This window comes from Filicampus tigris, chromosome 8, assembly GCF_054856515.1.
Source record: "Filicampus tigris isolate MCC_2025a chromosome 8, RoL_Ftig_1.0, whole genome shotgun sequence".
Classification (NCBI taxonomy): domain Eukaryota; kingdom Metazoa; phylum Chordata; class Actinopteri; order Syngnathiformes; family Syngnathidae; genus Filicampus; species Filicampus tigris.
This window is the reverse complement of record NC_141224.1, coordinates 16627922-16653065: the sequence shown is the minus strand read 5'-3', so window position 1 is coordinate 16653065 and position 25144 is coordinate 16627922. Positions and strand designations below refer to the sequence as shown.

General features: G+C 39.5%; 1 protein-coding gene across 1 annotated transcript in view; it reads right to left on the bottom strand.

Moving 5' to 3' along the window:
- The window catches only part of adamts16 (ADAM metallopeptidase with thrombospondin type 1 motif, 16), a 49885-nt gene that overhangs the window by 10988 nt on the left and 13753 nt on the right, over positions 1–25144 (bottom strand). Inside the window, exons 6-17 of the mRNA XM_086037971.1 lie at positions 23642–23725; positions 21824–21983; positions 20622–20727; positions 20402–20539; positions 15463–15616; positions 10530–10625; positions 7390–7538; positions 6033–6205; positions 5482–5612; positions 5185–5308; positions 3386–3630; positions 3088–3223 (exon numbers count right to left, since the gene is read on the bottom strand). Coding sequence (XP_085894097.1) covers positions 3088–3223; positions 3386–3630; positions 5185–5308; positions 5482–5612; positions 6033–6205; positions 7390–7538; positions 10530–10625; positions 15463–15616; positions 20402–20539; positions 20622–20727; positions 21824–21983; positions 23642–23725 — 1696 coding nt within the window. The remainder of the gene's footprint in view (positions 1–3087; positions 3224–3385; positions 3631–5184; positions 5309–5481; positions 5613–6032; positions 6206–7389; positions 7539–10529; positions 10626–15462; positions 15617–20401; positions 20540–20621; positions 20728–21823; positions 21984–23641; positions 23726–25144) is intronic.

The following is a 25144-nucleotide window of genomic DNA, read 5'->3' as shown; positions in this document are numbered from 1 at the left end:
CAGGGTGTCCCCCGCCTACTGCCCAAAGACAGCTGGGATAGGCTCCAGCACGCCCCGCGACCCTTGTGAGGAGAAGCGGTACAGATAATGGATGGATGGATGGGTTGATTTCCACTTTAATAAGACAAAGGCCGCTACCTAGTGGTCTACCGTCAGGACACAAAGATATGAGGGGCCGTTACGGACATAATTCAGGAATACCTCTAACACTTACTAATGAAATGCTTTCGTACACGCTAGTGAAATTTATTTTGCTCATAAACATTTGTGAAATGTGCTCATACATGCTCGTGAAATGCTTTCATATACACTACTGAAACTTTTGTTGCTCATGAACACAGGTGAAATGCTTTCATACAGGCTAGTGAAATTCTTTCAAACACACATGTGAAACACTCTCATACGCACTACTGAAAATGTTGTTTCTCATAAACACAGGTGAAATGCTTTCATACACTATAGTGAAATGCTTTCAAACACACTAGTGAAATGCTTGCATACACACATGTGAAAGCGTTTCACTAGCATGTATGAAAGTGTTTCATTAGCCTGTATGAAAGCATTTCACAAGCGTGTATGAAAGCATTTCACTAGAGTGTATGAGTGCATTTCACCTGTGTTTATGAGCAACAACATTTCAATAGTGTGTATGAGAGCGTTTCACTAGGGTGTGTGAGTGCATTTCACTAGTGTGTATGAAAGCGTTTCACTTGTGTGTATGCAAGCATTGCACTAGCGTGTATGAAAGCATTTCACTAGCGTGTATGAAAGTATTTCACTAGAGTGTATGAAAGCATTTCACTAGAGTGTATGAGTGCATTTTACCTGTGTTTATGAGCAACAAAAATTCCAGTGGTGTTTATGAGAATGTTTCACTTGTGTGTATGAAAGCATTTCAGTTGTGTGTCTGAAAGTATTTCACTAGCGTGTATGAAAGCATTTCACAAGTGTGTATGAAAGCATTTTACTAGAGCGTATGAGTGCATTTCATCTGTGCTTATGAGCAACAAAAACTTCAGTAGTGTGTATGAGAGCGTTCCACTTGTGTGTATGAAAGCATTTCACTAGCGTGTATGAAAGCATTTCACTAGCGTGTATGAGAGCATTTCACTTGTGTGTATGAAAGAATTTCACTAGCGTGTGAGTGCATTTCATTAGTGTGTATGAAAGTGGTTCACTTGTGTGTATGCAAGCATCTCACTAGCGTGTATGAAAGTGTTTCACTAGAGTGTATGAAAGCATTTCACTAGAGTGTATGAGTGCATTTCACCTGTGTTTATGAGCAACAAAATTTTCAGTAGCGTGTATGATAGCATTTCACTTGTGTTGTATGAAAGCATTTCACTAGCGTGTGTGAGTGCATTTCACTAGTGTGTATGAAAGCGTTTCACTTGTGTCAATGCAAGCATTTCACTAGCGTGAATGAAAGCATGTCACTAGCGTGTATGACAGTGTTTCACTTGTGTTGTATGCAAGCATCTCACTAGCGTGTATGAAAGTGTTTCACTAGAGTGTATGAAAGCATTTCACTATAGTGTATGAGTGCATTTCACTAGTGTTTATGTGTAACATAAATTTCACTAGTCTGTATGAACGCATTTCAGTAGTAAGTGTGAGAGGTATTCCTGAATTATGTCCCTAACGGCCCCTCATACAAAGAGGTGTTGGATTATGCACTGTAACAGACCAGGGTGAGGAACTTTAACCGGGAAGGATCACTTACTAAAAACTGTATATTGCGGGGTCTAGGTCCACATTCCTCAAAGCCAGCACGTGCACATACACAAATGCAAGCTTTATAGAGACGTGTGGAATCAGTCAATGAACTGCACACACACGCAACTTTGCAGACTGACCTCAGTGATTAGGCTGCCTCAGTGATTAGAGCAGGTGTGGAAATGAGTGTAGGTGTGGCATGTTATTAGTGGGCCACTGTGGGACAAAAGCCACTGGGCAGAGCCCTGCATGCGTGTCCTTGCTTGTTAGTAATTGTGCGTAAAGGGAACCACATTGTCCCATGGAGGAGCAGCTAATGTCCCCTAAGTCATGATGTCTCCAATAAACCTGCAAGGCCTTATTAGAGGCCACAAGTGTGTGATCCTTGTGAGTTTGTTTCTTCAACTCCAAACTGCCCTTTTCATCTTTGGGTTGGCAAACATTGCTTAGCTCAAATGTAAGATTAAAGATGGTGCATTATATTCCTTTAATCCAACTGGCACATTTTCTTGCATTGTTAATTGTTTTATTTTCGAACCGATATGAATGTTTACATTTCTTTCTGAATACGAGTGATGTGTTGGTCGCCATCGATCGTTAATGTGAACAACGGGAGCCAGAGACTGATTGGAAGCGAGCTTCTGTTTGGGAGAGCATTTGTTATTTTGTTCAGGTCCTTTTTCTGTTAAAATGACATGTGATTGGTCAAGATGTGTGGCGGAGTCTGTGTGACCACATTAAGCAGAAGGTAGTATGGGGAGATTATAGCCACACAGCAAAGTGAGCACACAATACAGAGAGAGGAAGAGACAAGAACGCACAATTGCTATATAATACACACAGCAGGCAGGCACCACAAACAACCTGTTTATTAAGTGCTTGTGATCCTAAAAGATGAAACAACAGTTTCAGAAATACTAAGTTTAAACTGAAATGAATATTTGTGTTTAAAATTGCCCTATCGAAATTGTTTCGAGACAAGAAAATACAGTTTGTTGCTATGCACAAAGTGAATTTAAGAAATAAAAATGGTTGATAATGCATGAGAGCCCTTTGTACTGGAGAAAAAATAATCATAATATTCGGTTTGATAGTTCAAACTCCTTGTTGTTGCAGGTTGGATCTATTATACATGCATTGAGAAATGTATTGTGAAAAATGAAATGCATTAAGAAACTATATTGTACATTGGGTCAATAACCCCCCCCCTCCCCGACATATATGCATATTTTGTCCATATTTAAAATGTCATTGTCCTATGTGGCACATACAGTAACCCTGATGAAAAATCATGGCCACCTCCATCATTTAGGTTGGCCATTCCTGTAATATAGTTTTGATGTTTGCAATGTAAAAAGTGAGTCAATGTACCTCCGGCACATGATGCTGAGCACTTGGAGCGTATGATGGCCCACGTGAAATTGTGTTTGATTTGACTCCTTGCTTCAACAGTTTTCGTCAGAGTGTATTCCCAATGTACACCTGGGTTCAAACCTTGTAACAATATCTGAAAGAATTTAACACATGAGAAGTGTAATGTAATTGTGTAGTGAAGTAAACACAAAACAAAAGAAACAAATACGTACAATACTTGAAATTTGCTGCACAAAAAAGCCCATATAAAGTAAAACCCACGGTTAGATCATACAGTAGAAGACCAATTCATTACCTCAATAACCAGCGTCTCATTAGTAGGTCCAACTGATATGAGGCTCTCTGGTCTGTTGTAAGGTCTTTTATATTCAAAAATGGCTCCCGCAATGGGATGTCTGCCTGGCCAGTCCACCATCCAATGTCCATTCAGGTAGTAATACTTCTGGGTGTCCCTAATCGCCAAGTAGGAGCTTGATGTATTCAGTTCTACGACACGGATAGTGCGAGCCCCTGCTGGAATGGTGACCACACCATAATACTCTGTGGGAAAGCACAGTAAAATATAAGACAGGATGTTGTAGACAAAGAGCGATAATCAAGATTGACTCCATCAGTGCACAATTATAAAGCATCGGTGTTGCATGCCCAAAATCAAACAGTGGCTGGCGTCTTTTGAAAGTATACACATTGTATACTCTGCCTTTTATTAAATGAAAATTAATAAAAACATGTTTTATTAAAAACGAAAACAGATTTTTTTTTCTCGTTCACATTTTTTAAATTGAATTAAAAACTGTATGAAAATACTCATGTCATTGTCTAAAATGAATAACACGAGTAGCAGAGATGGGCATTCTGTCCCAGGGATGGAACGGTCCATCTGTCTGGGGTTTGTGGACAGACGGGGGGATAAGAAGTCTTTTAAAAAGGATGGACTAAGCAAGGACGGAAGTCGGTTTTCGTCCGTCCCTCTATTCTTCCCTAACTAGGTCAATTACCGAGTTACGTGTTGTGTTGAGTTCTTTTAAAAAGCAAGATCACTGTTCTCTTCTGCGATACCATGGAGCTACCTTGATCAACTGCCTGCACAACACTTTTCATGTACGTTCCCTGCATTAAGTAGTTTAGTACATAATCAACCCTTTGCATTATGAAGTAGTACAAAGTATGTCCTTGTGTGGGACATTTTCAGACTGTAGAAATCTCTGCCAGCGCCTACGTACACTTAAACGTCCCAGAAATAGAAGTCTTTCATTTCCTCTATAAATAACCTTGTGTTATTTTGCAATAAGTATTTTATTTATAACACAAATGTTTTGCAATAAAACGCAATAGTATTGTGTTATAAAGCAATGCTAAATATTCTTGTGATCTCCCCTGGCTTTTAAAAAAATCTTTATTGAACAACTTAAGACAAAAAGACAATGTTACTGATAGAAATCAAGTATACAGAACATGCAGCTCATTAAATAAGAAATAGGATACATCTTTATAACAGTCACAAAACACACCAGGGAGGTTAGAATGCGTATAAAAATCTAATCAAATAAAACATGATTAAAAAAGAAGAGTGATGTCCCCTGGCGGGCTCCGGTTTCCTGCCCTGAGGGAATGTAAGGACGGAAGCGCTTTTAAAGGACGAGGATGGAAGGGGTCGCAGGACGATTATTTTCATGAATAAGGATGGAGAGACGCGGACGGAAGGGTACCCAGGTTGCGGACGGAGGACGGACTGGCAAAAAAGGGTAAAGTGCCCATCTCTGATGTACAGCGTTTGTTTTGATTTTTGAAGATTAAATAAAACTAGTGTCCTATTACAATGCTGTTATAGTTTCCCAAATATGCAAATATGTTATCTGCTGACATAAATCCTGATATTATACTAACAAGCAAAAAAGGAAAACACAAGATGCACTGGCTAAAATCATTTTTTGCTAAAATGTACATAACTGTTAAAAATTGTATTATACAAATTGCTTTGTGCATTAGTCACCAAATAATAAAATGTTGGTGCATGAAATTTGATTATGAAGGGTTTTGAAAAGTTTATGTCTTAAAAAATCTCTAAAAACACTTAATACAAAAATGACCTACGGTTAGTGTGATGCTGCTTTGTGTACTGTCCTTTGTAGGTCTTACAGGTGGAGTTGTCTCCTTTACACACTCCGCAAACATCAAGCACAGCCGAGGACCCCAACACACGGTCACAGCCCACTCTCTGTTGAGCAAAACCCTCTTTGTCATATTCATCCCTCATTATGTATTTACTCATTCAGTGCATTTCAATCATTTGCGAAAAAGGAACAATGTCTTCAATGCAGTTCCCTTCCATTGTGGTATTGAAAACACAGCAACGCATCATGATTATATTTGAAACAAAAAATGGATTACCTCACACAGGCCATCAATGCAGACGTTAGAGCTGTCCTGTGAGCAAAGTGTACCATCCTTGACTTTGCTGGCCAGGGCAAAGAAGAAGTCATAACCTTCAGCAAAGCAGTAAAGCTTGCATACATCTTGATCTGGTTGGAGAGGATGCATTCAACATTTCACTTTTGACCACAACTTCATAGACCAAGCAATCCATCACAAGGTCATTTTTTTCCCTTTCTTTCTTATGAATTTCATACACAATATGGTCAAAATGAGTGGGACTCATCAACATTCTTTTACCCGATCCATCCATCAACATGGAATGAATACAATATGTGGTGTATTTTGATGGGCTCACGCCTCAAGTACTTCCACTCTGAACACATCCAACCATGAAAAAATATTTTGAATGGAACATTGCCTTCTGTTCCAAAACATCCACAAATTGTCCCAAATTTCTTGGTTACGTGAAGTTACGGGGACACACAACTAGTCAAAAGCCAAATTGATTTTGAGGTGTGTCCTAAGACTTTTGTCCCCTCTGGTGTAAAACAAAAATATTATCTTACCATCCACTCTTGTGTATGGTCTCCAGGTGTAGTGCCATCCTCTGAATTGTTTGCTGTTGAACTGAGCACATTGCTGTGCTCTGTAATCAATGGCATTTGGGGGGCAATCATGGGTGTTGCACAGCTTATAGGACCGAGAGGAGCCTTCGCAGAACTTTCCTCCATAAGCCGGTCTGCAGAAGGGAATCCAAACTCAGATCGTGAACAGTACTCCAATACTTTCAAATCATCTGACGAACAGTTTCAATGTCTAAATTAGTGTTTGCCTCCCTGAGCACGCTGGCTAACAGGTGTGTATCCCCAGGCAAATGATCCTTCAGTTACATCCTATACAAGCCCACTGTCTCTTATCCGTTTTCGTTACTCTTAAACTCCCTTCTTATGTTTCCTGCTTTGAATCGCCACATTTCATTGCCTAAAAACATTCATCTGTCACCATTTTCTCACCCACTAAGCCTCTCTCTCGTCGCCTATCCCTGTCTTTTCTCCAGCACTACCTTCCCCTCCTCCTCCTGTCTCTTTCTACGTTAACCCGTAATTTGTCAGAATCTTGGCAAGACCTGATAAAAAGGAGGCCTCAGCTTTTGATAGAAGGCTCCATGGCTGAGTAGCTATGCAAATATTCCCAAGTGATTTATGAGTAAGTGAGTAAGTGAATAGATAAGAGCACATAGGAGGCGCCATGTGACCCACACAGTAGCAAATAGTATACAGTACGGACAAATCGCAACCTTCAACTGATCTTAAAAAGCCAGAGAGTTGGCAGCTGGAAACTATCCTAATTTGCTTGCTGTGTTGCATATTCTTTTATACAGTATTTGAAATCCACAGCAAAAGCAATCAATGGATCAATGATTTGAAGTATTGCAGGTGGAGACGGGAGTTATTATGAAGTAGTCGACTAATCACAAATCGTCGACGTCTAATTTAATACTCAATGTCATCGTAATCATTTTAGCAGTTTTGTTTTCCTCTCAAAACTGCCGCTGTAGCTCCCGTTGCCCTGTCTGCATTTTCTGTCCTTGATGCACAAATGCAGCGGTAGTCCGGGTGTACCATGATGACACAACAGGCACAGTAAAGGTAATATACAGTAAGTCAGCCATGATGTCACCAGAAAAGCTACAGTGCCTGCGGCTGAACAGTAGGAACAATGTGCCATTGGGCAGTATCCTATCATGGCTACCTGAGCGTGAATCTCGAAAGTTTGGGAGCATGTCTCCACAGTTGTTAATGAGAAGAATGTGCATTTTAGTGTAACCTTACACAGGTTTTAGATGTTTTAGGTTTTTGTGATGCTCGTGTTCACTGTTATACATGAGCGCAAGCGTGTGTTGTGTATTGTGCTATCACTTACCTGGGTTTATTACACTGCCTGTCCCGAAAGGTGACACCACTCTGGCAGGTTCGCGAGCAGACAGACCAAGCCGACCACTCTGACCACTGGCCGTGCTGGGGTCTCGGACCCTCATCACCGTGTTTCACACACTGACCCCTTCGACACCACTGGGGAAGATGATAAATGCATTTTGAGGACGCATTAGGTTGTCAACGCATCTTTATTACACACATACTTGTCTCAAAATCTTGGAAGTAAATGTCAACAAAAGCTGAAAAGGGTGGTCAAAACATAGTTTAACTATATGAAAAGATTCAAAGCACTGGTCTTAATTACACAAATGAACATTGTGTGCTATTTATTCGCTGTCTCCACCGTTTACTCAGGAAAATACCAGACAAGATTACGTAGATTAAGATATTACGTAGAATGTATTTCAATTGAGACTGATACTTACTACTGATACAGCGAGACTTGAAATTATGCTGGAAAACATGCATTAATCAATCAAAGCATGTTTGATAATTTCCTTTTAGAATAAACATGCAATATTGAGTGCTACTTTGGGGGTCTTTTGTCTCCTAAATTGAAAAGACAGAACCCTGTTTTATTTCAACACTTGTCACAAATGCATTTAGTCTTGTGCTTTAAATGATCAAGTAGACAAGAGGTCAGGTCTCACTGAGGTAATTACCACCACTCTCTGCATTACCACATGCAATCTATTCAGTCAGCCCAAGCACGGATGGTAGATTAGATGTCTTGTGAATACTTTGTCACTGACCATTGGATGTGTGTAGAATTTATATATGTAAAAAAAAAAAATCAAAAATTAACCAACTCATGAAGCGGTTACATATTTTGAAAGGAGCATGACCTTGCTTCAAATCCCTGAATGTAATGTTAGAACAGATTCCGAAATTCAGACTCCTGTCAAAGACGGTTTCTATCATGAAATGGACGTTGTGAGAAACTGCCTTTTTTGATGTTCCAGGTTGCTATAGATGGGGAACATGTACAGCTGTTCCGTTTCTCACCGGGTTTTCATTGCTGCACATTGATCCCGCTTGCATATTTATATATATATATATATATATATATATATATATATATATATATATATATATATATATATATATATATATATATATATATATATATATATATATATATTTTTTTTTTTTTAAGCATCAGCAACAAAGCAGTTGCACCTGCTCCCTGAACATTATCATAAAAACATATTGTATTTATTATATTTATTTTTAGAATTTGTGAATATCCTGCATAAGTGGTAGTGGCGTCATGGCTGTCAAGTTCCTTCACATCAAACTCATCCAATCATGCTTTTATAGAGTCTGAACCTTCCCACAAAATTGTGCCATTTTGGGGTGGGAATAAATAATTTATATCTTGGAAGAACTCTGGTGTCAATTAATTTGTGATATAATAATAATAACAATAATAACAATAATAATAATAAAATAATGATAATAATAATATTAATAATAATAATAATAATAATAATAATAATAATAATAATTTTGACCATACAATGTACCTTAATTTAATTGTCAGTGTGTAGTGTTCACTGTTTGTCTTACATGGCATTTTATCCCTCAGTAATATCCCTTCGAGGAAGAACTATCTTTGGCACCCTTACTTCCTTCAATGAAAAGTTGTGTATGTTTTACACAACTTCATTGGGGTTTGTACATTTCCCCCAAAGCATGATTATAGAAGCCAAGCATGCCAAACATTTCTACATGTGAGTGCTCAAAATAGTGTTGGGTCGTTCGCAAACAACTCGTTCAAAAAGAACAAATCATTTCAGTGACCGTGAGTGAATGGATCACATCCTCAAGTGATTCGTTCTATTATCCGTTCACCTGACCTCAGCCACGTGGATGTCGTTAATCTTTGCAAACAACCAATCAGCAGCCAGCATCAGATGGATTAGGGATTTTACTGAATATACTGCTACTCTTTTGGTGTTCATAAAGGAATCAGTGAGGTAACTTCACGGTGGCGAACGATTCAGGTCGTGAACGTGCTGCTATTTCCCGTTCACGAACGAGTCGGGAAGTGAACGTGCTGCTATTTTCCATTTGTGAACGATTCAGTGAGTGAACTTGCTTCATTTCCCGTTCACAAACGAATCAGTGAGTGAACGTGCTGCCATTTTCCGTTCACCAACGATTGAGCGAGTGAACATGCTGCATTTCCCATTCACGAACGAGTCAGTGAGTGGACGCGCTGCCATTTTCCACTGGCCAACGATTCAGTGAGTAAACGTACTGTACTGCCATTCTCGTTCATACATTACAGCTGCAACATTTTTTAATCTAAATAATAACAATACGAATAAAAATGCACCAATTACAATTACTGTAACATCAGAGTGAGCGCAAAAGGTTTTCTTTTGTTTTTTTTTACTCACTCCGCCCTTGGTGACGTGTTCAAGGGGGGAGGGGGCACAATTCGGTGAACGAATCTATTGAACGGTTCTTTTTGATGAACTGATTCTAATGTTTCAGTTCACTTAAAAGAACTGTCATGCTAATCGCTAGCTCAAAAGATTAAGGTTATGTGAGAGAAATCGACAGTTACAATGATATACAGGAGGGAAATGTGATAGAAATCGACAGTTACAATGATACCATGTTAAAAGTTTATTTCTTTGATACTCCTCTTGTGACATTTAGTTGAACTCACCTACTCAGTTTCCATTCGAGTAGAATGTTAGCAGTTGACGGTTAAACCACCAACAGTTGCAAAGTGCAGACAAAGAGGAGGTACCTCTATTGTCGTGTGTCTGTTTCTTGAAATGTATGGTGCTTGAACTCAATAAAATGAGAACGAGGGGGGCACAGAGCCTGACAGACTGGAGGAGCAACCACCTCGAGTGGCCTCTACTGTCCCGCGTGTAAAACAAAGTCAATCATGGCTGGTCTGAATTGCTTTTACAGTCCTACTACTAGGCTTGTCTCGGTCTTCCAAGTGGACTTCCCTGACAGGTTAAAAAAGTACAACAGATGTAAATGGGAGCGCCTGCTATCCATATGATGGTGTGCTTTAGTTGACTCATAATATTATAAGAATTTTGCATCACTCATACTGTTTCAACTCTAATAAGCACATTAAATCCAATGTTAAGTCACCATATCAGGCCCACAGGCTGAGCCTTCTGCCGCTGGCATGAATTTAGTCTCACACTTCCTTCCAATGCGGTGGCACCAAAGAGCCTTGCAGATATCCTGGAATAAAAAAAAGAAATACATTGCTGTTATTTTAGATTCATCTCATAAGAACATTAAATGGGGTTTGATTCATCATCAGCACCAGCACTCAGGGCAACAATAAGAAAGCTGTCGCTGCGGAAATCAGGTGGGCTTAATACTCCTATGCTCAGGAAATCAAGGTCCGCTTCATCTGCAATGACCCTTGAAGCACATGGAAAAGTATTTAGTGCATCACAAAGTACGACACCAATGACACACAATGCTCCTCCCTGCCAGACAACCTCAACCAGTTTTTCGCCCGCTTTGACGGCTCCAACAACGGATGCCCAAGGTTAGACTCAGCTTATCCCCCGCAGACGTGAGAATAACCCTGCAAATGATTAAACTCTGCAAAGCTGTAGGCCTTGAAAATATCCCAGGGTGGGTACTGAGGGACTGTGTCCACCAGTTGACCGAAGTGCTAAAAGGCATTTCCAACACCTCGCTCCAACACCAAGAACTCGACAGTGACAGAACTGAATGATCAGCCAGTAACCCTCAGTTCAATATTAATGAAGTGCTTTGAGAAGCTGATCATTGCACAAATAAAAAAAAACTGCATCGACTTCATGTGGACCCTAACCAGTATGACTACAGGAAGAAAAGTTCCACTAATGATGCCATCTCATGAGTGGTCCACAGACCTCTCACCCATCTGGAAAGCAGGAACTCCTACTTCCTCCTGCTATTCTTGGATTTCTCCTCCGCCTTCAACACCATCATCCCACAGAACCTAGTGCAAAAGCTGAACATTGTTGAGATGAGTCCATCACTGGATAACTGAGTCCTGTAGTTCCTGACCAACATACCGCAGAATGTCAAGATCAAGACCTTCTTCCCCCCTATTGGCATGCCAGTCAATTTGACGGTTCTACTTACACATTGCACAGGGATGGCGACGCCGGGTTTCTATAGCAACCAGCGGTTGCATTGGGAAAAAGCTGCTGTACATCATGATAGAATAAAAAAAAAAATCTTATAGAGTAGAGCAGGCGTTACATCTGCTTCAAAATATTGACGGGTCTGAGCATGAATTGCTCTGCTGATGCACAGTCAGAGTAGAAAAAAATCCCCCTGCATTGGCCAACGAGCCGTGTCATGACGTTGTTGGTAGTGCATGCCAGACTATCGAAATAAATAAAATAATGATCTTATGTGGTGCTTGCTGACATTATTCCCCCATAGAAAAAAAGAGTTCTGGGGCGCTATCGGGTCGGATTTTTTTTTGTGTGACATACTTCGGATTTACGCCCTCTACTTTAAGGTGAGGTATAGTAAAGCCGTTTGTAACACGCTTCTCCTTTCCTTTGGCTCCAAACCAGCTGTATTTTATAACAGCTGACACGTACGCAGTGTGAGAGCCGCACGGAACAATAGGAGCTCCACCAATTGTTTCTCGTTCATTTATATGACATCATTTACATTATACGCACAACATAATTATAATAAACAAAATACCTTTAATGACGTCATTGCTAGAGCGCATCGCACCAGAGCACATTATGTCAAATTGACGGGTTTCGTACTTCTTGTAGTGTCAAAATCCTGGTACTCCAAGTCTTAATATCATGACATTTATCGGACCAGCCATTCGGACTTAGTCAAACAGTATCTAGTTGGATCCATATTTTTAGAGGTTTAAAACAAATATTACAAAACGTGTATGAGTACTTTAGGCTTGTGTCCATCAAGCTGCAAGGTACATACTATGAAGTTAGCTATTATGTGCGAGGTAGTTGACAAACCTGTCAAACCTGATCAGCTTTTAATAATTTGAACTGTATTATGGAAAACTAAACTGGCCCATACCGCTTTGTGGAAATGTAGCGTTTGTCCATGGACCCCTCAAAACACCCCTCACCTAGCACCGACCGTCCACCTATCCATCCATCCATCCATTATCTGTAACGCTTCTCCTCACAAGGGTCGCGGGGCGTGCTGGAGCCTATCCCAGCTGTCTTTGGGCAGTAGGCGGGGGACACCCTGAACTGGTTGCCAGCCAATCGCAGGGCCCGTCCACCTATCATCCTCCACTAACCAGGAAGTAGACTGCTAACTAGCAAATAGATGCACAAATCCAAATATGATATGACACTGGTCTTGGTTTGGCGGAAGTGTGCAATCAACTGAGGAGTGACATTTGAGTCATAGCATCAGGGCATAATTCCTTCGCGCAGTACTGTATATGGTTTGGCAAGAATAGAACAGCACTGAATGAAGAGGGTCGCTTTCAATATTTATTCATTTGAAATTATGGGTACAGATACGGAGAGAAAAAAAGAAATAATAATCTGGAATAACAAGAACAATAGGGCACAACTGCCAAACTCAATTCACATGATCTAGTAGTTGTGTTTCGCAGCAGTGGTCTGAAAGAGTCATATGGGAGCACTGTATGGTTTCCCAGATCATGTTGCCAGAAAAACATAGCCTGCTACTTTTCAGCAATTCCATTCTCTTACTATCTGAATGATTGTCTCAGAGTTTGACAAGGCAGCACAGATGCTGACAGGCACCTTGGAGTCAGCGTCCTGCCCCAAAAGAGTCACCCTGGAGTCCATCATAAGGTCTATTTGTCCAGCTGTTTAGCTTGTTTAAGACTAAAAAATGTAAAAATGTCAAAGAGATGAAGTGAAACATAGTGGGAGTGAACAAATACTGAATGGCAGTTAATAAACTAATATTCACTCCCTGGCATCTTACCAGCACATGTGAGTATGCCTTTCCCAGTTATTATGTGATATATCCCTTTTGGATATCGGGTATTGTATTTCCATCATGTATCATGTTTGAATGTGAGTTGGTATGAGAATAAAATTCATCGGATCACTGAGTAAAACATTAGATTAAAATATAGCAAAAGCACACCCTGACAACATGCTGCAGTATCTGATCTATGGTGTTTTCCAAAGTCCACCATTTTTTAGCTACACACTCTCTTAGCATAGAGAATTTTTTTAATTGCCTTCCATAAATGGTAATACATGATCTCACATGGCAATAAACTGCAGCTGAGAGGCTGATTCTTGTCGTGTTTTGTTTAATGAGTGACACATATCGAGAAAGTCCAAGACTGCTCTGTTGCTTCGAGGCTCGGGGCTCAAGCACCTCGGTGCTACCAGGTGCATGAGCAGAGAAAGTGCATTCAGGCACAACTGAAGATACAATAACAAAACCATGAGAGAGCACAAATAGTTCATTGCTGAAATAAAGCTTAGGCGTTGCAATGTTTAGGTGTTTAGACAAGCATGTTCAGGAGGATGACATGTGTTTATGTAATGAGGAAGTCAGGAACCTTGTTCCAGACTTTTTGAACATGCTGCACAAATTCTGTATGCTAAACCTCACTTAAGTAGGTTACAGTGAGATTTAACCCTTTGTGGGGAAACGGTTGGAAATAATAACCACAGAAGAATTATTATTCCATTTATTTTAGTGGAAAAATAGCACAACACAGCCTAGTCTAACCTTTCTCTCTCGTTTCCTGTTTATTTCTGTTTCATTAATAACAACAAACAATTACAAAACACAGTTATTAATAAAAAAACAAATTCTTGCAGAGTTTATTGTATACACTGGCAAAAAGTGTGCCCTCAGTATTGGTGTAGCTAGCTTTTCATCCAGGCTGTTCATTTTATTTACGTTATTTACATTGACACTCAATCAGCCCACTCACACACTGGCCACTTCATTTGCCACACCTGCAAAATCAAAAAGTCAAGGTAGTCAACTTAGAAATAAATTAATAGACTCCCCGACAGACTGTCAAACAGAGACCTCAGTATTAATTTGACAATGGAAGAGTAACAAGGAAAAATTCCCACTGGCAATGCGCCAGTGTATATTTAGACACAGAACCAAGTATTTTATGGGAAGCGTTGAAGAACTCTTTGTTTTGTTTTGAATGTGTATTTGTCTTTGTGTGAGTGTGTGTACATGCGTATGGGCGTGCGTATGTGTGTGTGCAAAAGAGAGACCATGCATGTGCATTGCAAGAGCAAGCAAGCCTGAGATTCCCACTCAGTTTCACTCGTCTTTTTCTCCACCCTTTTTTTTTTTTTTTAATTTTGACCTCATTCCCTACATCATAGTTCCATACACCATCCATCCATTTTATATACTGTGAGGTACATTAAGGTGATGGGTGAGCGGGAGCCTATTGCAGCTGACACCATGGACTGGTTGGTCTCTAGTCAAACTTAGGGTAGATATACAGTAGACAAACAAATATTTACAGTGAAATTCACACATATGGACAGTTTAGTAATCAAATGGGATTCAAAAGCAGATCTTAAACTTCAGGCTGGTGCAGACCTATCTAAGCCTTTTTGGATGAACTGATGAGCACTGCTCGGATAACGTAGACAAACAGAACAGTCCAGTTGTGAAAGTGTCAATGCCCTGAGAACGAAATGACCTGGATGAATGAGAATATTACAGGCTTCTTAAACTTCCATCCATCCACTTTCTATATACTACTTTTCCACTTTAGGGTCATAGAAGATTTGAAGCCTATTCCAGCTGACACTGAGCAAGATGTTACATCCTGGACTGGTTACCAATCACACATAGACAGACAAAGATTCATTCACATTCACGCCAATGGACAATTAGAGTCTTTATATAAACTAGAATGCATGTTTTTGTAACTTGTGAGGAAGTCAGAGTTTAAGGAGAAACCCTTAACACAGAGAGGACATACAAATTCCACATAGGAAAGTCTGATGTTGGACCAGAACATCTCGACGGTAAGAATAATGTGCTAACCACTCCATCAAGCTAATGCCCAAACTGTATAAAACAACAAATGTACCTTTTTAAAATCAAGGGTGCAGAGCTTGGCCTTCTCACCAAACTGCCATTTGCACTGTGTGTCTGCATCATACAGCTCGCCTGGCAGCTTCTCAGGATAACGATACTCCTTGATTCCGCTGGGTTCATCAGATAGGCACAAAGCCTGGGCCGAGCTGACAAAAAGTAGAGGAGGGCGGAATAGATCAGTGTCTGTTCATGTTCTTTCTAGTATATATATATATATATATATATATATATATATATATATATTATATATAATAGTAATATAATCTAAATCTGATATTTTGCCTCTATCCTAAAATTTCATTCTTAAGGTTTTTAATTTTTAGCTGCCATGAGACCGGATACTGGATAGAGCCCACATTACAGCATTTGGTGCACAGTATGACTGTTTATCACTCCACCAATTTTCAAGGATGAGCATTCACCGCATCAGCAGATATGGGGGTCTAAACTTGCTTCCAAGCCCCGAAAACACAGATTTGTACACTTTCATAGTATGTTAGGATGGCTGGTATTCCAGTGGAGAATGGTCCAGTGGTTATTACCAGTGAGAAAATACATAAACTAGGTAGTCCCCTAAAGACTGGAATGAAATCCCAATCTTTCTAGCCACATTATGCTTCATGGCTGGTGGACTATGTGTTCCCATGGAAACACGACATTCTGCCAAACAGAACCTCTTTTTAAATGTGCTAGCACTCAATGTTGAGGGAAAAAGCTATGTCACCTGTAGTCAGACAAGTGGGGGATTTCCAGTATTAAGTGATATTACTGATTCTCATATGGAACATTTAAACACAGCAGCATTCAGGGGAATTCAGTTCAAAAGTAGTGTTCAAAGAGCATGCAAAGACAAAATATTTTAGAAAGGATTATTGCAGTGACCAGATTGCTTTAGCATGGAAAATGAGTTTGTGTGTGTGTTTGTGTGTGCACTTTTACAGTGTGTCTTGCTATCCTTCATTGGTCACATAATAAAGTTTCTGAGAAAGACACCACAGCATATATAGACACGAGTTAGCAAGGCCTGCTGGGAAGCAGGTCAGATGAGCACAGACATTCATCCCTTTTCTGTATTTGAAGGCAGGCATTTACTGCATATTTACATGACACTTGATCCAAGCATATACTTTATTTTCTAAGTCTGTAAAGTACTACAATGCAAACTACTTGTACATGAGAGGATCTAGTGTTAGAAACATTTCTCTGTGGAATGGAGTGAAGTTCTACATTAGGGATCTTCAATCCTGTCGAGGGCCGCTGTCCTGCCTGTTTTCCATCCCTCACCGCTGCAACACACCTGATTCAAACGATCAGGGTTGCTATCCAGCTTCTGCAGATCTTGCTGATTATCTGATCATTTGAATCTGGTGTGTTCCAACAGGGCGATATGGAAAACAGGCAGGACAGCAACTCTCGGGGAACAGAATTGAAGACCCCTGTTCTAAATCATAACAAGGGCATTAATAAACATGTTACATGATTACCTCTCTGGCAGTGTCAATGCAAACATGCATTATCATTATCGATACCGCTTATCCTCACAAGGATCGTGGGCGTGCTGGAGCCTATCTCAGCTGTCTTCGGGCAGTAGGCGGGGGACATCCCGAATTGGTTGGCAGCCAATTGCAGGGCACACAGAGACAAACATCCGCACTCACAATCACACCTAGGGGCAATTTAGAGAGTCCAATCAACTTACCATGCATGTTTTTGGAATGTGGGAGGAAACCGCAGTACTCTGAGAAAACGCACGCAGGCACGGGGAGAACATGCAAACTCCACACAGGGAGGCCGGAGCCGGGATCAAACCCACGACCTCTGAACTGTGAGGCAGACGTGCTAACCAGTCGACCACCGTACTATATGAATGTAATATAACATATTTAGAACATCAGTAATATTATTTTTTGTTTTCACCATAAAGTCCTGAATTTTGATTTTGACCTTTGATGTCTGCTTGATTAATGTTCTCAAAGTACATTCAGTACTTCAGACCTTTTAAAAAAAAAAATCAAATCAATTTAGCTGTGCGTCTGGATAGAAAATATTGTTTGCTGTTATACACAATGTGAATTTAAGAAATAAAAACTGTTGATTATAGAAAAAAGGAAACCAGTTGTTCATTCGTTAAATTGTCATATTCTTATTCAAAACCCTTGCTTAAGATCACTGAGGTTAATGTGGGGGGAAAAAAAGGGAAAAAAAAAAGATCCACAAAATTAGAAACTTGCTCCTCAAATTAGGTTGTTGTGTATGAATATATTTCCAATATGTGTAAAAAAAAAATGTGAACCTTTGGATTTAATAACTAGTTGAGCCTTGTTTGGTGGCAATAATCTCAACCAAGCGGTTCCTCTAAATTGCAGATGAGATCTACACAACAGTTGGGAGGAATTTTGGACCATTCCTCTTTACAAAACCGTTTCAGTCAGCAATATTCTTGAGATGTCTGATGTGAATTGCTCTCTTGAGGTCATGCCCCAAGAGGGCAATCTCAATCAAATTGAGGTCAGGATTGGTTGACTTGGCCACTTTGGGAAGGAATTTTTTTCCTGATGAAGCTACTCTGTTGTTAATTTACTTCTGTCCTTTGGGTTGCTGTGCTGTTGCATCATTTATCTTTTGGAAACTTCAGTTGGCAGACAAACGGTCCTAAGTTCCTCTGCAAAACTTTAGTCAATGATAGCAATCTGTCCAGGCCTTCAGTTAGCATAGCGGTCCTAAACCATGATGATATTTCACGTTTAAAATGAAGGATTGATAGTAATTTGCTGTGCCTTCTTCTCTCCACATATACAATTGTGTGGTCTTTCCAAACAACTTGATGTTGGTTTTTAGAAATCAGTGACTTTCTCCAGTGTGTCCTCCACTGACAACCATTCTTGTTTGATGTTTTACTTAGTGTGAATTCGTCCAAGGACGTTAGCATGTGCCAGAGATTTCAGAAAATTTCTAGCCGACACTAAACATTTTTCTTAATCTCATTAAGCATCAATCAGCTGTGCTCTTGTAGTCATCTTTACAGAATGGATGCTCCTACTGAGACTGGCTACAGTGCTAAATGTTGTTAATTTATAGATAGTATGTCTTACCATGGACTGATTATTCGCAAAACTTTTTGAGAATATTTTATAACTCCTTCCAGCTTCATGGAAGGTAACCATTCTCAGGTATTCAGGGAGCTTTTTTTTTTTGCGCGGGGCATGGTTCTCAATTGGTAATGAGAATGTAATGAGAATAGAAAACTCAAAACTAGTGTTTGTTTTTTTGTTAGGGCAGCTCTAACCAACATCTCAAATCTTGTCACATCAATTGGATTCTAAGTTGACTAACTCCTGACTCCGATCAAGTCTTGGAGAAGTCATTAATCTAGGCCTCTAGTGGTTCACATACTTTTTCCACCATGCACTATGAATGTTTACATGGTGTGCCCAAGAACAACATGTAAACATAATTGCTTGTGTGGTATCAGTATAAAGAGATTGTTTTTGGCTATTGTTACTTAAATGGAGGTCAGATAACATTTTATGAAGAACTGTCATAGAAATCCAGATGATTCCAAAAGTTTCAAATTCTTCTTCTAGAAACAAAATTTGTGGAACAATTGCGGAATAAAACAACACAGAAATGTTGCTATTTTATACAGGTGGATGACCTCAGGCTGGATCAGCAGTTGGCAGAACCACCTCAGGTAGTGATAGCTGTGTACTTAATATAAGGCTGACAGACCTAATGAGGGTGAGATCAAGTTTGCTTGAATAACCAAGTGAGAAAATACACTGCAGGACCTATTTTTGTGCCTAGAGCAAGTTAAGCACAAAGTGCAGTTTAACTGTGCAGTTTTCTTTCTTTTGGTATTTTCGCAGATGTAGGCCGTTAGAAACGGCTGCTTGCGCTGACTTAATGCGATCAGGGTTTTGGGGGTCACTCAGAGATCACAAGGTTTAAAAAAAACTATCCTTTTTCACCGATTCAATCAGAAAATGGAGCAATATATTGATTTAAACAATTTGTGTATTTGCTCAACAGTCGACGCATGAATGCACAGAACGACCCTGGAGTGAACATAGTTGTGTTTGCTGTAATGTCTGCTGTAATCAAATCAATAACGTCATTGACAATCAACCAAAATCCCATTACAACACCTGCGCCACAACTTAAACTCGCTTTCAGCTGGACTAACGTTTTGTCTACTTTCAGCCACCAAGTGGTCAGGTGCACAGGGGGCGTGTAAAAGAAAACAGCGGCCAGCATGGCACAGCACTGTCTGCCAAATAGCTTGCACTGGCATGAAAATCTGGATGCGCCAATTTTTACGCCCGATCGCAATTGCGCTGTCTGGAAAATTAGAGCCCTGTGTCTCAATGACTTTCTGCTGTGTCCTCTGCCATGCAGTTCAGTTACCACATTGGTAAATTTAGTAGGAACATTGGCTCCGCAGCTATCTGGTTTCAAGCACATTTTCTTTCTCTCTCTCTCTCTCTCTCTCTCTCTCTCTCTCTCCCTCTCTCAAACTCACACAGATAGTCAGACACATACACACGCACGCAGACGCACACACACATGATGCATACTTGCTTGCTTGGCTGAGCAGGCTGCATGCGTGAAAAAGTTACTGCACAAACATACAGCACACACACAACTACAGCCTTTGTGGACATTCGATCTCATGCTAAGAATGTCTTTTGTTGCAATATCAACTATATTATTAAGCCTCACACGCATAATCCGGAATGTATTTTTATTATTAATTTAGCAAATCAAAGAGGGGTTTCCACTAATCTTTGCTCATATGCTCAAATGGTATGGACTTTGTTTGGATGTTTTACATAAATGCCAACAATAATGAAGGTTATGTCTATTGATTCTGCTAGTGTCATTTAGCACACTAATAATATATAGCAGTAATTGTAATAAATGTATTTTCTTACTTGAGAAAGCGGCTGAGGTACTGGCGGCTGCATGCAGACCATGAGAAGATACCATTGTGACCCGCTAATGTGGGAGACATGATGTTGCCTTCTGACTTCTTACAAATGTTTCCTTCACCATCATGGACCATTCCAAAACTAAACAATTCAAACAAAAAGTAGTTGTATAGTAGAAGAAAACAATCATATTTGTCATCATGGCAGAATTGGAAATCCTTACTTATGTCCAGACTCATGGGCAATGGTGAATGCCAATCCTAGACCCGTATCCTCATTAATGGTGCAGCTCCGGTACTTGCTGCACATTCCACTTATCGGGGCAAAACCTGAAAAAAGTATGACAAATTCATAAAACTAGGAATAGCAGTTCCCTTAAATATGTGTAGGAATGCTGAAAATGGCCCTCATCTAACCGAAAAGTAAAGAAATAGTGGAATTATTGCAGAATATTTGACCAGACAATGAACAAGTCACACATTTTGTCAGAATTAACAATGCTATCAAGCTCCTCTAGAACAACTTGAATAGTAACAAAAACAAATACACTTGATTGCGAGAACTGCCATTGAGTGTTTTTTGTCGTTTTTTTCTGCAACACAAGTCATTGTGTTGCTATACTGTAGATGTGTGTGCCGTCAAGAATAGAGTATGCTTATATTGACAGTTTTTTACGAAGAGTCATGAAGACACCCACAGAACCGTTTTGTGTGTATGCGCGTGTGTGTTCATGTGTGTGAATGTGTTGATGTACGTTTTTTTCTCACAGTATGAAGAACAATGTTGTGGTTGGATTGTCATTACTGCAAACAAGCTGTTTGGTAAGATACCACTCACTTATGACTCATTATTTTACATTGTTTCTGTGTGGTTGTTTGTGCACATAATCAATTTATAATACACAAAGAATGTTGTGTGGTCTAAGTAAACACAGCAATAACCTTAATAAATGTAAGAGTATTCATTTTATAGAACGGGTATGTTTTATTATGCAACAGTCTGACACTATGTTTCTAAATGATAGAAATTCACATTATTGTTTGCTCTGTGTAAACTTTTTCCTGTTTTATTGATTAGAAAACAGTGAATATTTTCAACATCTGTTTATGTGTGTCGCACCATGTGACAAAGGACAGGGGCATCTTCCCAGACAGAGGGAAATATAGTGGATGTAAGCTTGTGGCTTAAGAGTCCGAAATAAATGATGAGGAGAGTTAACATTGTTGTGACATAAAAACAAATTGTCCCGATACATTTTCAGTTTCACTCTATGATATATAATTCCATTTTTTTTTTGTCTTGCCTTTACATTTGTAGAGAATGTCCCCAAAAAGTCTGGATTATTTTTAAATGCTAAAATATATCTTCTTAAATATAGTTAAATGCTTAGCTTCTAGGCCTACAATGACAGTGACAAAGATGTACCCAGAGTGTCACATGGTTCATTCTTCCATGAGCAGATGTCAAGTCCTGTGAGTAGAATGGCGTGGTCATGGCGCTGACCCTCTTGGCCTCCTAGAGTGGATTGCCACTGGCAGAAACTGTTCAGTGTATGGTCTGCATGGTGACTGATCGCCAACCCATCCTAGGACATAAGGGTAATATGAGGAGGGATGGACGGCAATTACAATCTGTCTTCATAAAGACATGAAGAGAACGATTTTGAATAGTAGAGATTATGATTGAATCAAAATACACTCATTATACTAGACTTCATTATGTATTTACATCCACCTGCACCATTTACACAGATCAATTTCCAAAGCTTATAAAACATCTTCCTGTCCAGTTTTGATTAACGTGGTTTGAGTAGCTAAGTATTATTACTAAAATACTGTACAGTAGGATCCCTACTATTTATTGGGGATAGGAACTGAGTCAGATCATGAGTAGCAAAAATACGCTTATAATTGTCGCCTTTGAAATGATTAAGAAAAAAAATGAACAATTCTCCCCCCCCCAAAAAAAACGCTGGTAAACATTGAATATGTGTTTTCCAGGAAAAAGAGAGGGACAATGAGGGTGAAAACAAAAAAACAAAACAAAAAAACAATACATATTTTTAAATATTGAAAAAAATAATCAGTGAATATGCTAATCCTCAGGTGCTGAGCCACTAGTATGCGGGGCACCATTGTACTGTATTTGAAATATATCTTCGTGTTATGTAATACGGTTCTATAACACTATAAACTACAGTCACACTAATACAAAAACAAATCTCAAACAAATACAAGATACAGTCAGGGCCCTATTTTCGGAGACTGACGCATGTGCATTCGGCATAAAAAATGGCGCACCTTCATTTTCGTGCCTAAGCAAGCAAAGTTTACCGTGTTTGGGAATTTGGTGCCTTGCTGGGCGTGTTGGCAGACTGAGGGCGTTTTGATTACACGCCCCCAGCACACCTGACAATTTGATGACAGAAAGTACAATTTAGACCAGTTAAAAGCAGGTCTAAGTTGTGGCACAGGTGGTGTAACGCAATTTTGGTGGATTTGATCAGGGCAGGACAGGTTGATTCTGCGCTCCATTGATATGTGTTGGTGGATGTCATTGTATTTCATTCAGACAACAGTGTGGGACAATCCCTCTGAAACATTGTAGAAATAATTTCATTGAACAAATTATTATTCATATGTGAAAAATATTTTTCAATGCACCCAGGATGTTTGTCAGACGCAGGCGCACAATTGGGTAGTTTTAGTGGAGATCATTTTGCAGTTCCTTTTAAACAGGGGTCTTCAATCCTGTTCCCCGAGGGCCGGTGTCGTACCCGTTTTCCATCTGTCCCTGCTGCAACACACACCTGATTCAAATGATCAGGATCGTTATCCAGCTTCTGCAGACCGTTGGTGAATATCTGTAGCAGGGAGAGATGGAAAACAGGCAGGACACCGGCCCTCGAGGAACAGGATTGAAGACACCTGCTTTTAAACATACTTTGCACACGCCAATCTCCTGCGTCTACATGAAATGTAGACCACACACTTCTCTCTACACCAAATTTAAAGGGTATTAGCGGAGCCACTTCCATTGGATGGCAAACAAGATCGGCTGCGTTCCCGGTGCAAACGCTGCCTTCTAGCCTGCGCCCGTCTAGGAAAACACCTAAAGAAAGAAAACTCCACTCATGTGCACAGTTAGACTGCGCTTTGCACTAGACTTGTGCTGGGCATGAAAATAAGGATGTCAGTGTCATATCATCTGAAAGTAAATTATATACCCGCCACATATTCTCACCTGCTCTTCATCAAGTAGCACAAGTCCCACTATAACAATGTTGATGCTCCCTCCTATGGTACCATCTTTGAAGAGGCTAGACACCTAGACACACCGACATAAGATATATTAACCAGTGACTCTGGCACCTCCTTATGAATTGTCAGACTTACGTACTTTGTACATGACGAAACAAGCACAAACATTCATTAAATCAAAAGGCAGTCCAAACATACTTTGTAGAAAGAGAAACTCTAGATGTCAATTAGAAATGAGACTTTCTAGGCATTAGCCTGTGCAGGTGTTCCTAATGTTATGACATTCAAGTTGAAGCTTGAATGGTCTCGTGATCTTGGGCCCTCATTCACCCATGTCATTTAATCAGGTTGAGTAAATACCACAGGTACTTGTCATTCTGCATTTATCTAATCTTGAAATTCACATTCTTTCCTTATGTTCCTGATGTTTGGGTTTTTTCATGCACTGACACATGTCTTGACTCAGGACTGTGTTTTGTTAACAAATTTAAGCAAAAACTCTGAGGTCAAACAGACAATCAAAACCACTTACTTAAAGTTGAGATCTCCCGAAACACATAACAGATTGTCAAATTCCAAAACAGCTACAGTGAATCACTTTGTTTTCATTTTCACTTAATAGTTATTTTTTATGAGACTAATGAGGGATTTTCTTATACTTTAAAGATGATTCCAAAAACATGTTTATATGTATTCATAAATTGTCTTACTCCACGGCCAAAACTCCATAATATTATTATGGTGGAGTAGCTCACTGTATATACTTTGATTTTCTATAAATGTAAAATTTTTAGATACCCGTGGGAGCTGGTGTGGTCAAGGTCAGTGTTTTTTTTTTTTTTTTTTTTAAATGAAATTCCATACTGTATTTCAGCGACATAGATAGACTTGACCGTGTTTGTACATGGGAGCCATGTTTTCAAAATAGATGGATTATCTTTGGATTTGTCAGTCTGTCATTAAGTAACAAAATGAGCGTGACAGAATTTTCTTTTAGATCAGTTGAGAGTGACAAGGGGACACTAAGCTGTGCAGCCATTATCTCACCTCAATATCAGCGTCATGTGTCATGTTTTCAGATGGGTTCTCTCTGATAAATGAGAATGGCAGTCACTTAACCCCAAATTAAAGACAGAGTAAGATTTGAAAGTGTCACCCCTTGCCCCAATCAGTAAAACAGACATAAGTAAGCGTGAGACTTTTTCCTCAGACTGTTTGTGTGTATATACATATATAATGTATGTATGTGTGTATGTATATATATATATATATATATATATATATATATATATATATATATATATATATATATATATATATATATATATATATATATAATTTATAATAATAATATTTATAAAATTGATAAAAATGTGTATACATAATATCATATAAAAGGTGATGAAGTGGAGATTGACACAATGGATGCTTAGGGGGCCGTGACAGCACTGAGAGGGTTGGCTGTGATTTGCCCTGCGCCCCAAAT